At 36.4% G+C, this 14,442-nt stretch overlaps 1 protein-coding gene across 1 annotated transcript in view; it reads right to left on the bottom strand.

Annotated features, from left to right (window-relative positions):
- The window catches only part of COL19A1 (collagen type XIX alpha 1 chain), a 172,030-nt gene that overhangs the window by 47,419 nt on the left and 110,169 nt on the right, over nt 1–14,442 (bottom strand). The window contains exons 15-16 of the mRNA XM_062488567.1: nt 8,456–8,509; nt 1,140–1,193 (exon numbers count right to left, since the gene is read on the bottom strand). Of these exons, the coding sequence (XP_062344551.1) occupies nt 1,140–1,193; nt 8,456–8,509 (108 nt within the window). The remainder of the gene's footprint in view (nt 1–1,139; nt 1,194–8,455; nt 8,510–14,442) is intronic.

Raw genomic sequence — 14,442 nt, 5'->3', positions numbered from 1 at the left:
TAAGGAAACCAACTGTGAAAATCAAAATACATAAAACTTCAACACATATATATGGAACAGGAGACCAAATACAGAAACTAAGTCTCTAGGCATAAAAATGTTCTATACCTAATTCCTATTATAAGCTTCTACGGTGATATACTGATTTGGAAGGAACTAAAATTCCTAATTAATATCAGAGGAATCACTTCAGTGATAAAAGCAGCTGGAAAGGTGTTTGACATAAGTTTAACTCCCGAATCCCTGTTCAAGCAAAGATTTTAGCACTCATCTGGGTATGTTAAATAAGAAAATTACCCTGAATACATATGCTCTTTAGAGTTAATGCATTCTAATATTAAAATAAATTAATTCCCTCCAGGCTTGACCTGCATGACTTAAGTTGTGATGCATGCACATTAACCACTGTACTGGGGAAATAATGCTGTAATAGTGCATCATGAATCTTTGTATGAAATAGCTTTCTGATCAGAGAGGTTACACACTCCCAAATCAATTAAACAAACTTCTCTATTCTCATTCAATGGCAGACACTACCATAGCTTAAATAACTTGAAATACCTGCAGTAAGAATGTAAAATCTCTGTCAAGTTGAAACAGTCCTATGCAATTTTAATATTTTCTTTTAAGTTATTTTAGCTGCACGTGGTTTTATAATTGACACAGTATTTTTAGTAGTCCATAATACAAACATAAGGACAATTCTCATGGACTGCTGGCAGATCTCTTCAAAATTATGACTCCTTGTCTTTCTATTTTACTCTTAGAATCATGACAGAGTTGTCAAGAAAAAAATGTCAAATACATTTTAAAGCAATTAGGTTTAGAAATGGAGAACTGGTGCTTCACACTATCAGCTAGGTGGTGCACACATCTCCTTTTTGAGTTTTACCAGTCAAAAACAAGTAAGTAGAAGATGGATGGGAGGTAAGACACATGGCAGCAAGAGAGATGACATGGCAGGTACGTGACTGGAGTGTGGACTGAAACTTGTAACGGGATGCACAAAGGGGTCAGGAAAGAAATTACCTTTTGAATTAATTTGGAATGTGGTTCACAGGGATCAAAACTGAGGTCATTTCTGCCTTAGATAGTACTTAGTCATAAACCCACACAGACACCAAATCAAATCTCCGTACCTCATTATAATGCTTGTTCAATGAATCCAGGATTCCTTTTAGTCCAGAAGGACCCTATATGGAAAAATATGCATCAGAAGGTCATTTTGATTTAACTAATTTTATGTTTGCATATCTGTATTTAAAGAGCAATGGGGATGTAAAAGTTTTTTGATTTTTATTTGAGTGTACAGTAAATTATCTTCCATTATTTCTTTTTTCTGGCACAGAGGAAGAAGAAAGTTAGTTTTTAAATCTCTGAATTCTGAAAAACAGCAACTTATTTTCAAGTGAATTGGTCAGTCAGAGAAGGCAGAAATAAAATCCATATCAATTTTAATACAAGTCCCTTCTGGTATAAACAACATCCCTGTTCTGCAGCATTTTCAAACTCTTTCCACTAACTCAAAGCACAACTTTCAGTATAGAAGTAGCTCCTAGTGTGAGTAAACAGACAGATTTTTAACCTGGGAGTACAGTAAGTGAAATTGATGAAAGCCAGAATTCTCCAGAATATTAACTACCTAGTTTTATTATCATTGCAAAGTTTTAGTTAAACACACGTGTTTCATCAAGAAATTCAACACTGAAAAAGGAACTTCCTGATCAAATGAACATTTAGGACAGAAACACTGAAAAATGTGCTTGGGCAAAAACATATTTGGACATTAAATCTCCCCATTTTTAGGCATATTCTGCCAAAATGCATGTCCTCAGTGAGATTTTAAAGTTTGGTAGATGGAGCAGAAGACAGAAAGTACAGTCAAAAACTCATGGACTAAGACTCCATTAAATTTACAAATTAGTGCAAAATTTACAAATTACTCTCTTACTGAAGCATGATGACACTGCCTAGACATCTCAATGTCAACACTGTAAACCTGCTATGCTGAATCCTTGTACCCAGGATTCCTGGAGAATTCTGAAATAAGAACCTACTCTCCCTTTTCATTTGACATCATGTACCATGCCTCTTTTACTGTTTTTTCCACAACTGAAACTGCTGCAGCCACACAAGCCAGGAAGAACTTTATGCTGTATCTGCCATCAATGCCAAACTCTCAGATATTATTTGTACATAAATAAATAACTTTTGACAAGATGAAAAGTACATTGGCACAGTTTTGAAAAACAAACATATCCTTTAAAATCCCCAGAATATCTCATTACTAAGAGAGTCAAGGAGAACTTTAGGCATTTGGGTTGTGCTCTTGACTATGCCACAGCCTTTGCATTACCAGTTTAGTACTTCCATTTATAAAAAAATGAGAAAAAATTAATAATTTTATGTTTATATCATTTTTTCTATAATAAAAACTAGTAAAACAAGTGTACAACAACAGAAAATATTTTTATTCAAGACTTTTTTCCTAAACCATAGCCTCTTTTCTTTCAGTTTCACTACAATAATATAGTTGCACAATCTACTCTGAAGTCTCTACAGACAAAAAAAAAACCCTGAGCAGCATTGGTTTGAAAGTAGAGAAGCAATGAAATTAAAAACAGTTGAAGAATTATTCTACCTGCAGTTTCTAGCTTTTGAATGTGGATTTTGCACATCTGCCACTTTAAAAGCTCAGGTGAGCAGGGTTTCCTTTTTTTTTTCTACTATCAGGTTTTGTAATTGAGAGAAGTGTAGCACACAGAGGGTAGAGTTGTATGAATAAAAAAAGAACTAAAAATGTGTCCTGATTGTTTTCCAAAACTGCAAACAGGTTTCAGCTGTTATTTCTATGGACAAGGCAGGAATAGAAACAGAGGTGCATAAAGGGAAATAGCTCCAAACTGTGAAATTACAGGGGTTTACAATGTATTTTCCTCCCTTAACTTTTATAGTTCATCTGCATTTCTGTAAACATGAGACTGTTGAAAAAGTCTACCCAATCTCACAGTCTATGCATAAAATGGGTAACAAGTAAATTGCATTGGTTTCATCTCAAAAATAGGCCATTTCAGAGAACACAGCCTGCAAGTGACTCAGTGCAGTTACTTTATCACTGTATTTTCCTTTGGTGCCTGCCCATTAAAATAAGACACTGTTTTTCTGTTTATTTTAATGCAAAACATTGTGAAACTCATCAGGGCAGATGTACAATATTGTATAACTATTCCAAAGGGCAAATGGAAAGAATGATGAAAACATGATGTCTGCCACAATAGGACACAAGAAATAAATTACATTTTGATATGGATAAAAAAACTTAATGCATTGAAACAAGCAATATGACCAACCTTTGCCAACCATTCCCACACTATTATGTAAGCATTTCCAATATTCTTCTAAGAAGCAGCTCAAAGTCCAGGAAAACCAGAAATGCTAGTGACAATTTTCACTTATCATTGCTTTGATTTTTTCATTATTGTAATTAAACGATAACATTCAGTCACTTCCAAAATATTGGTAGAGGGATGACAGTATTTCCTGAGGCAGAGGAAATGAAATTTCCAAGGTGAACTGCTGGCTACTTAAGATAACTAGTTTGGGGGCACTGACATAGGTATTGAATCACAATGCCAAAAATGTATGTAATTAAATGAAGAAGTTCAAGTGAACTCCTCTACTGCATCACATGCAGTACAGACAAAAAAGAAACCCTATTTTAATTTAAAACTTTAGAGAGTAACACAAAGCTCATCTTCCGAGCAAAATATACTTGAGAGGATAAAAATACAAAGTTCAGCCTCTTGCAAAGGTAAATGAGAAACTGAATGATGAGCTTCAAAAGCTACAGGAATTTTTAAATGAATCAATTACATCTATTGGTTGAAAACAATAGCTTAGCTTTGGATGTATCTATTTAAGAGAATGAATAATTGTGATTACAGCTTACTAGCCTGTGATTTAGCACACCCTAAGCTTCTTTCCCACCTCTGCCACAGGTAGGTTGGACAAAATTGTGTTTGGCCAGAACAGGCAGTCCTCATGCTTCTTACCTTTACAAACCAGTGCTGATAACATTTCACTTCTGCTAAAGAACAACTGGGCAAAAGTCAGACTCATCTCAAAGAATTTTACTGGGATTTTTTTTCGTTATTCTGGTGCAATTGTGTAGCACAACTCTAGCTTAGAGCTCTTGATTTTAAAAACAGCTAAATCACTGAAATGGGAGCTATTGAGAAATGGAATTCCTCCAATCATAACAGTTCCAGTAGAGAGAGAGAAAATTAGGACAGCAAAGATTAAGTTAACCCTCAATGGAGAAGTGAGTAAAACTCCTTTTTTTCTGTTCTCTAGCCCATCTATGTAAGTAGGTATACCTGCTGATTCATTCAAAGGCAAAAATAAATAAATAAATAAATAAACCCCCAACCTCAACAGTGACAGACATCAGGCAGCTATTCTTCAGGCAGAACAAAAAGAAAAATAAACTATCTCCTCTTAACAGAACACTACACAAAATGAGGCAGGTAGTAATTTTACAACCCAAGATCAGAAAAGTACTTTGCCCAAGTGAAGAGTGCAGAACTGGGCCTGTACACCCTTAGGCTGAGGGTACAAGGTCAGATACATTTCCCATATTACAGTGTGGATGACAGCACAGTGAAACAGACTGCCCAGAGAGGTGGTAGAGTCTTCCTTGCTGGAAGAATGACGCTGTGGAAGATGATTCAAGAATCATCTGGTCACAATCCTGTGCTTTCAGATGACCCTGCTTGAGCAGGAAGGCTGTATCAGATGATCCACAGACAATTCTTCCAATCCTACCCATTCTGTGATTCTTTGGTTTACTTTTAAAATAAAGAGGGGTGGTATCTAGAAAGTCAATGCATTATACATAATGCAAAACAAGCTGTGGTCTGCTGGGGACCATGTCTGTGCTGCTGAATTCTATAGACTTTTAGGTGGCAGCTATGGCAGAAGAAAGCAATCAGCTCAGTTCTTCAGTCTGATCAAAATGCTGTTCTTACAACCTTAAAGCATCCTATTATCACAGTAATTATTTTTGTTTCATAAAATCAGCATTTCAATTTCAGTGAAGAGCCACGCTGAGCAGGGCAACAGCATGTGACAGTCTCTCTTTCAGAAGACTTCAGAAGAAAATGGAAGTAGGCAAATATATAAAATGCATTTCAAGGGTACAGAGATACTGATTTGAACAATCACAGTTTTCAGAATGCTTGTGAGAGCAAAGTGAGCAGTGTGTTTAACAGAAGCTTTTCACTGCTATCCAAGCACTTCAAAAGTGGAGAAAAGGTCAAAAAGCACTAGAGGGAGCTGCTGCTCTACTTGGATTCTTGCATTCAGCACAAATTGCTGCCTGCTGGATTGAGACGGGTGTGAGCACACATCCCGGCTCTCCTGTACTGAAATAAGAGAACAGCACTCAAAAACAACATCAGACAGCAAGGACGCATACTACTAATTCTGAGCCAGAAGGGAATCAAAGAACACCTTAAAAGTCTATCATATGTAATAGACTTTTAAACAAACACTCAAAGGAGGAATATACTCCATAGGTTTACAAAAATATTTTTTATAGATGATCAGTTAAAATCGTCACTGACTTCTTGCCTTTTGTGAGCTCAGGATTTGTTCCAAAGAGAAAAAAATAATGTAAAAGAAAGAATAAGGAAAAAAATTATACAAAAGAAGAGATACCTGGAAGAAATTTCATAGAAAGCCCCACTTTAACTGAGTAGTTTCATTGCCAGATGCCAATCAATCTATGTTTCTGACACTGATATAGATTTTTAACCAAAGCTATGCAGATTATATTAATGGAATACAAACTCACAAGAGCCATTAATTTTACCAGAGAAAAAATTCCCCAGGAACTAAGTTAGGAAAAAAAAGAAAAAGGATGAGATATTGAGAGAAGGTTAGAAAAGTCTTAAATGCTGCCATGAGACAAGTAGATTTTTGACTGTTAGGAGGTGCTTTTACACTCCTACCACATTAAAACACAGCATGTATGCTGACTGCAATTTTTGTAACTTTTTTCAGTTTTCTTTGATTTTACCCCAGTCTTTTCCCCACAAAACCCTATACGCATGCATTGTCATTAGGACTGCCCTTTATTATAATTACCCTGAGTATTGTATTTCCTTCTCACAGTTTTTGTGTTTACTTTCTTTTTCTTTTTTTTCAGTACTGAGCACTTGTCTGTTCTAATATGTAAATGAAATACTTAGCATCATGGCATTAACTGATAAATAAATTAGGTAAATTTATTAATTTCAAACACACACTGCATGCTGTAGCTACCCTAACAATTAATGACTGAATCTCCTTTTCCTCAAAGCCAAATTCCTTTTTTTTTTTTTTTTTTCTGAAACATCAGCCAAAACCCAAGATTTTTTTACTGGAGAGTCTAATTTATACATATTCAACCAATCTGTTAACCACTTTGAACCCTTTGTATGCCAAACCTATGACAGCAACCACCCTGCAGGTGTGACTGTTCTGTTGCACTTTGGAAAAGTCAAAGTAAGGGCTAACAATTACATCCACGTGCATGAGGAAGCTGCTTACTATTAGGAGAGAAGGGAAACTGGAAGCACAGCAAAACTGAATAAAATTTGAGCCTTGAAAAAGAGAGAGGGAATGATGGATCCTGTTAAAGCTTTTTCTTAGTGCATACAAGCTGTGGCACTTGAAATATGGGGATCCTGCCAATGCATGTTAGCAGGCATTACTGCTTTTAGAGTATGCCTTTTCTACGTGTTATGTTCTCAGTCTTGGAACACAAGATGGTGGTATAGCAGTATCCAAAGTGAGTAGTGCATCCAGAGAGTTATACCAGAAACAAATACTTTAAACCAATATTTAGGCCATGGCTGTTTAAGGAATGCTTTTCTGTATGTAGTACAAGGCTACAATACCCAATACAGAGCTCCTTGTTGCCATGCTGACAAAGTTAAGCTTTGTTGTAAGAAGATCTGAGATATGTCTCAGTATTAGAAGAGCAATTTAGCTTCCACTCAAGATTTCTGGTATATCTGTCAAGAATCATACATCTTCACAAGCCCAACCTGCCACCAAATCTAGGATGGCAGAAATCTGCAACTCAGAAACCGCTTTTCACTAGCTCACAAAAAGCTAAGTAGATTAGGTCTAACATTGACCTCTGCTATGGCTTGTATTTTTTTTCCTTTAAAGATTATATTTGGCACTTGTATTAAGAAAAATTCTGCATCACTCCTTTCCTCTGTTTGGCCTCCTGCAATCTGCAATACCATTTCAGCATTAGGACTGTGCAAAAGACTCAAATAACCAAGGCTTCAATATGACTGTATGCAGGGGAAAAGAGTGAAAGGGAGGGATTTTTAACTGTTTGGTTTTATGCAGGATAAATGAATTCCATCATAAACGCCTCTTTCTGAAAACTTTTGCAAGACAAAAATTATTGATGAAATCTATGCAGTTTTTGTTTTGGATGAGGGTAGATGATATCTGTTTCATTTTAGTCATTGTATCCCATGCAGCAGCAGTGCCTTATTCTCTTCTCTACAAATAAGACAAGGTTGAAGCATATGAATTAAATGTTCAGATGCATAAACCACTAGCCTTTATCCAGGTAAGCAAAAAAAGGGATTAATTTTTTTTTGTTTTATATTAAGAATCTAAAGCAGCAGAAGTTCCCTTAATCCACAAATAGCTGTTTTGTATTTGTACATGACAGCATTTTTACAATACCATATAGAGAGAATTTTACAAATATGACCAAGTCTTCCTCTACCAGAAAGAGTGCTTTCATTGAAGACTAATATACTTTCATGCCTGACTTGAATTTTAAATCCTTTATATTTTTTTAATAGAGAAGAAAAAGAAAATCCCAAACCTCTTGGATCTGAGCTAAAACCTTTAGTTCTTCGTAGTACAAATCCTTTCATAAAGTCATGTATTTCTTAATCTTTTTAATTCTTCAGTCAGCTCATTTGAACTACAGCTGAGTGCTCATTCCAGTGCTGGGTATAATCCTCCCCATCATTCAGACAGTTTGCACATGCTTCACACAGTCCTTCATCTTTCAAATTACCCCTCTGAGACAGGAATTATCCCTTCTTCTACAGAGCACCATGCATTTTGCTAAGGGAATGAAAGCACAGTATTCACAGCTAGCATACATGGTCAGTCTTCGACATGACAATTTCTGCTTCCTCTGCTGAAGTTTCCATCTTGTTCTTTCCCTCCTGTCCAGTCCATCCTACTTGTAGACCCAGTCCTTTTATTTTTACTGTGACAAAAGGCTACCATTAGTAGCTGTTTGATACAGCAGAGTACACACAGATCAATTATTTTCAACTATAATTATGGTCCAGTAACGTGCTATAAAAACATTAACAAAATCCAAGGACAGAGTGAAAATTTCCCATTCCCCTCATTAGTTACTCACAGGAGGTCCTGGTGGCCCTGGTTTTCCTGGAAGGCCTGGTTTGCCTCGTCTCCCCTGGAAACAACAAATTACAAAAGACATTTCTAAATGCTGAGATTAGAGAGTGATTTGGAATAAGAATTTTAAGAAAATATTTACTGCCTTACATATTAGCAAATAAGAGATAACAAAACCCATCCAAAATGAATACTCTTATCAGTCACTGCAATACTATCTGATAGGAGCACTTCCAGGATTCCTTTTAATAGTTATAAGAAACCATATTTGCATCCCCATCCCAGTAGCATTGTCAATTTTTCAAGCTTTGTCTCAAATATGAGTTGATAGGGTTATTAACAAAGTATCTTGATGAGGTGTAAAGAAATTATATTTGTATAAATATACAGGAGCATGGGATGTTAAACTGTGCTGCAGCAGTCTGACTTGCACAGTGCAATATATGTGCAATACATGTGTAATATAACCCAATTAACAAACACACATACCCTTCGTCTCCAGGATGTGATAATGAGTACAAAAGCCAGAGATTTATTTGCAAAAACAATTCACCCTCTTTGTGCAATTATCACCATCTGTGTATATATAATGTACATGCAAAATCACTTGCATTAAAACATAAAGTCCATAAAAGTCTACTTAAGGGAGACTTTCCACTCAGTTCCTAAAAAACACATGCATATGTAAGTACTACAATTCTTTAGTACAGAGTTTGCTTGAACAACTGTTTTCACATATGCTTTTTTTTTTTTTTAGGAAGATCAACATAAAAATGCAAGTAATTTACAGGAATTAACATCTTTATTGCCAAGCTGAAATCTGATGCACATTTTTTAGAAACAACAGCTGAGAACAACTAATATCTAGGTGCAAATGGCAAAGAAAAAAGTATTCTATCCATTAAGAGTAAACTTTTCCCTTGCAAATGGTGAATGTAAATTAATGTTGAGCATTAGAGGGGAGTCCTGGTGAAAACTTGGCTTAAAAAGTGAAAAAAAAAAAAAATTTGGCTGACAGCTCACAATTAACACATAGGGATATTTCTGTAAGCTATGCTCCCTACTTCTAAACCTGCTTCTGTAGTTTATTAAATAACAGTGTCACATAGATTGCAGAAGCATTCTCAGGAAGGGAAGGTGAAATCCAGTTTTGCTATTTCCAGGTGAGAACCCTGATCTCTAGGAACTCACTTGCATGCTCTGCATTTCATTAATCTTGGTTTATGCTGAAGGGATGACAGTAAGGGTGGAAAATCCCTCTCCCTCACCCTGGGCAACCTCTTGCCTAGAAGCCAGGGAATCTCCTGAGAGAGGCAGGTATCTCAAGCCCTGCAAGCTGAAGAAGAAACAGAAAAGATGGTGCGGATGTGTTTCAGCCCTTAGGTTGTGCCACACATGTACACTGCCACCGTGCTTTTATGAACGTCCTCAGTCAGTCAGCGTGAAACAAAACCACCTCAGCATATTTGGAGTGCCAGATTCCTGGGTCTTAACTAGCTGAGACATATGTGCTGAGCTGCTTAATCCCACCAGTACTTGCACATGCAGGACTCTAACTGGGGCACCTAAGGGTAAATGTTTTGAACCCAAGAACAGTACTGGGTGCCTGGACTGGGCTCAAGGCTCTGCTGGCCCTTACTGCCTGCCCCCAGCACGTCCTCTGCTGGGCTGGTAATGCTGTCCCTGCAGCCCCAGGACCTGCTAGAGCTGGGAACTCAGCTGGCCTAAGGTGGAGTAGGTCTTGACTTTGTTCAGCTCACTGATGCTGTTCACTGAGTCGCTGAGGAGCTCGCCTGCCCTGACAGGCACAGCACTGGGAAAGGCACACATGCACAAGAAAAGGGGGCTGCACTTAGCTGCATCTGTACTTTTGGACTGATCTCTGCTCCAAAACTGTTGGAAAGTGATGTTTCCTGACTTTTTTTTTTTAAACAGTAAACTTCCCTTAGAAAGTAGGAAAAACAGACTGAGAGCTAATAATGTAATAAACAAAGATAAATTGCTCCATACTTTTAAAATAGTCCGAGTTATAATGATCTACAGTGTTGACTTCTTGAAGCACCTTCCTTTTCCTGTTTGAACTTATCTAAAGTATCCTGAGGATGACACTTAAAGTCACAGCAGTCTAAACAAAGTATCAAGGAAGTGTCAGGATGAAAAGACAGGGCTCTGACTGGCAGACACAGCTGTGAACGAGGTGTTAATTACACAGGAAAACATGGAATATGTTGGGAAGGCAATTTTATCTCTGTTTACAAGATGAACTAAAATGTGATTTATGACATAACAAGGACAAAAACTTGATGAAATTTCTGAAAAAAAAAATTATAAAACCCCCAAAATTTGTGATAGTAATTTTTCATCATCATTTATTAATTACTAGAACACATATCCAGTGAAACACAGAGGAAACATTTGCCCCACTTTTTATCCTATCATTATATTATTAGCCATTATTCAATGTTGCATGTAAAACAACCACACAGATCAGTATGAGGCATAAGCTTTTCATAGAGTAATAAAAGTCCCTTTTCTTTTTTTTTGCCTCCAAGCACCTTTATAAACTGTCTGGTATTTTAAATTTAATACAGAAATGTATGAAAGGCCACTACCTTTCAGCAAGACCTTTCAGATACAGAGACTTCAGTGTTAGGAATACCCAAAACACCTACTTGTCAGCACTCTTGCTTGTCTATGACTTCTCAGCATCAGCAGGGAAAAAAAAATAAAATATATACTATAGTAAGAGTGTAAGTAAAAAAAAATGGCTCATGTTTTTGTTTAGGGTAATTAAAACAATTAGAAGAATGTTTTTGACAAGCCCATTATGATGCTGCCTTGAGCAGACCATGAGCCAGACCATGACTAAATATTTACATTTTGATTTTGAGTCATCCTTCTGGCAAGAAAGAAGTGAAAAACATCTCAGTGCCCTCTCTGGTTTATGGAGTGGGCTTAGCAGAGAGCCACAGCTCCCATCTCCTGCTCAGCAGTGGGTCTTGGTAGCCCCACAAGAGCCATATTTAGTGCCACTCTGCTGTGCAGAGGGCTGACAACCCACATATGAGGCCTGTTACCTTAATTTAGCTTAGATCACTGAGCAAATATTGAGGTTATAAAACCACTCAAAATATAAATAAATGTCCTAGGCATCACATTGTTCCTTTAACTACATAAAAAATGCAATACCACCTACATTCACTTAAAAACGATACGTGGTGTCAACAAGTTGTCTAATGCTACTCAGAATACCTGAAGAAGACCAAAACAGCTGCTGGTTATTTTCTTTGTTCTGCATATAGTTTTGCTGCCAATCAATGTGATAAGAAGCTTTCTAAACATTACTGATACTGTATGCTATACCCTTGACTCCTGAAATGACTGCCCCAACTAATTTGTACAGCAGGCTACTTTCCTCTTTCCCAAAGGACAGACTTCAGCTAGATCACTCAAATGACAAATCATTGAAATAACAACTACTTAGTTACGGGCAAAAAAGGATAAAATACTAAAAATAAAGTAAATGAGAGATTGTGTGCTTCAGGAAACTCAGCTGAGTGTCTAGCTGAAGTATGTGGTCAGCTGCATTCTTTATTCCTCTCTTCCTTCACCCTTTCTGTGAATTGAAATGACTTGATGAGCTTTGCCTGACATGAGATGGAAAGCTGTTCAGAAGGATGGCTCTGGCCATCCTTCCACAGGCTTTGTGCTCTGGTTCTGACTGCTGCCCCTGGGCACTCCTGCAGGTTCAGCACACAGTGCAAGAACTGAAAATCCGTGTTGCAACCCCCTGCTTTATCATACCATACCCATCTATTCATATCTCTAACTTTAGAGGAGTAAGATCTGTAATCCTAGCATTTTAAAATAAGATGCAGATTGTTTAAGGATAAAATCAAGCAGTTATGGAGGAACACTGACATGATTTATGGAATTAATAATTTAAAGACTCTACACTTTAGTATGAAGGCAAAAGTTCTTAGAATAAACCCGTGTGAATTTTCAAGGGAAAGTGCTAATTAGTGGTTCTTGAAACACATCATCACATTTCAAAACAGGAATTAGTTCTAGGGAAAGTAGAAATCTGGGCTTTAAAGTCTTAACTACCATAGCTGTTATGCAAAAATAATGAGATTTATGTAATTTGTTTTCCAAACTCTTGGTCAATCCTCAAAACCAGACTTTAAAAGGCACAGATATAACAAAAACAGGAGGTGGGTGGGTAGTTAAAGACCCCTGTCTCACAGTGCCTAACCCCCAGATGCCCCCCAGCACTTTGGGTACCTAAATGCAGCCCCACAAGTGGAGCTCTGGGCAGTTAAAAAACTGTTCCTCCAGATACCCAAAGCTGCCACCAAGCAGCCAGACAAGTTCCAGAGCCTACACTAACTCAGATTACAGCAAGAGTTGGGCTATTCTCTTCCCTAAATGGAACATCTATGTTGCAGACAATGAAACCTTGTTAACTTCAGTAATGCAGTGTTAGGATTTTAATGTACAATCCCTTTTTCAATCCTATCAACTTTGGCCTTGAGGATGTATTACGTTAACCAGTATATTACAAATTAACCTCTGCATTAGATGTTAAACCTGAACAAAATCACAAGAAATAAGAACTGAAGGTGAGAAATTATGCTGTTTGCAGAAATCAAATTCAAGCCTGTTCATCAAACCCCACTAAAACCTTTCACAGAAACAGCTCACAGAAGGATAGAGCACACACAGCCTAATCCCCTGTTTTGGGAGAAAAATCAGTAGGGAGTTCCTCACTAACACAGAACCATTCCTGCACTCAGTCTTGCATTTCCAAAATCACTTTAGGAATGATTTACAAAATCTCCAATTTCTTCATTTTGATATTAAAAAAAAAACCTTAAAGGGAACACCTAGACAGATTACATAAAATTGAAATTAATTTAACAAAAATTAATTTAACAAAAAAAGGTCCTTAAACAGGCATAGCAATGCCAAGAAATCAAAATCCATGACTTCTTTTGCCAAGAAATCACTAGACAAAAACCATCACAATTTTTCAAATGTATCTATAAAAACTTAATTTTATTTCAAAATCACTCAAAGGACTAGTTTTCAGCTGTATTTAGATAGTTTTTACCTTAATTTTTAATTATTAGATATAATTTGTTATTCTATACCTTTGGCTAAAAGACATTAATATTTATTTAATGCATTTGGAAGAGAGTCTGCAATTCTAAATGAAACTTTGAAAAGTTAAACCATTTCTGCTATTCCATTAAAAGTTAGATTTTGATTTCTGCAGCGGAGATTAACAAGGGAAAACAGAATTTTTCTAATTGACAAATCTGTCTTTAGCATTCTAAATTATAACTTTTCATTCCATTTTTAAAATGCTAAAGTGGGAGAAAGAAATATTTTTAAGATGTATCCTAATTTACTGGATATGTTCTTCAAGGTAGAGACTTTCTGGAAGAAAAACTGTTTTACATTAAGTGCTTTTGGACTGTTAAATGTCAGAGCGAAAGAACATACAGGACTCTAATTTAAAGATGAAATCAGACTGGAGCTTTACATGTTTAAAAACAACTTACTTCAAAGTCAAGAAGGACTGAGAAGATTAAAAGAGATTCGAAAACGCCAGAGATTTAGCTGTGAAGAAAATGTTTTGCATTGTGCCAGGAGGCTGACCTGCAATGCAGACATTATCATTGTTCTGTAAGGTTTGTTTTATAATTGGTAAAGTACAACATTAACTCACTGAACTAGAAAACAAATCATGTCAAAGAAATATTTAAGTTCTATAAATCAGATAAATGTAATCTGAATTTAAATTAATCTTGATGCCACTCAAAATAATTGTTAAGCAAATCTAACAGCTCTCCATCCATTTATTTATGAAGATTTTCCACTCTGTCAAACTAACTTTATTCATGCTTGATTAGAAAAAACTTGTAATCTCAGAGAGTAAACCGATTATTAGTATAAGGCAAATATTGCAATTCCACAGGGTTCCTC

The sequence above is a fragment of the Cinclus cinclus genome, chromosome 3 (assembly GCF_963662255.1).
Source record: "Cinclus cinclus chromosome 3, bCinCin1.1, whole genome shotgun sequence".
Lineage (NCBI taxonomy): Eukaryota > Metazoa > Chordata > Aves > Passeriformes > Cinclidae > Cinclus > Cinclus cinclus.
This window is presented reverse-complemented; position numbering and strand designations above follow the sequence as displayed.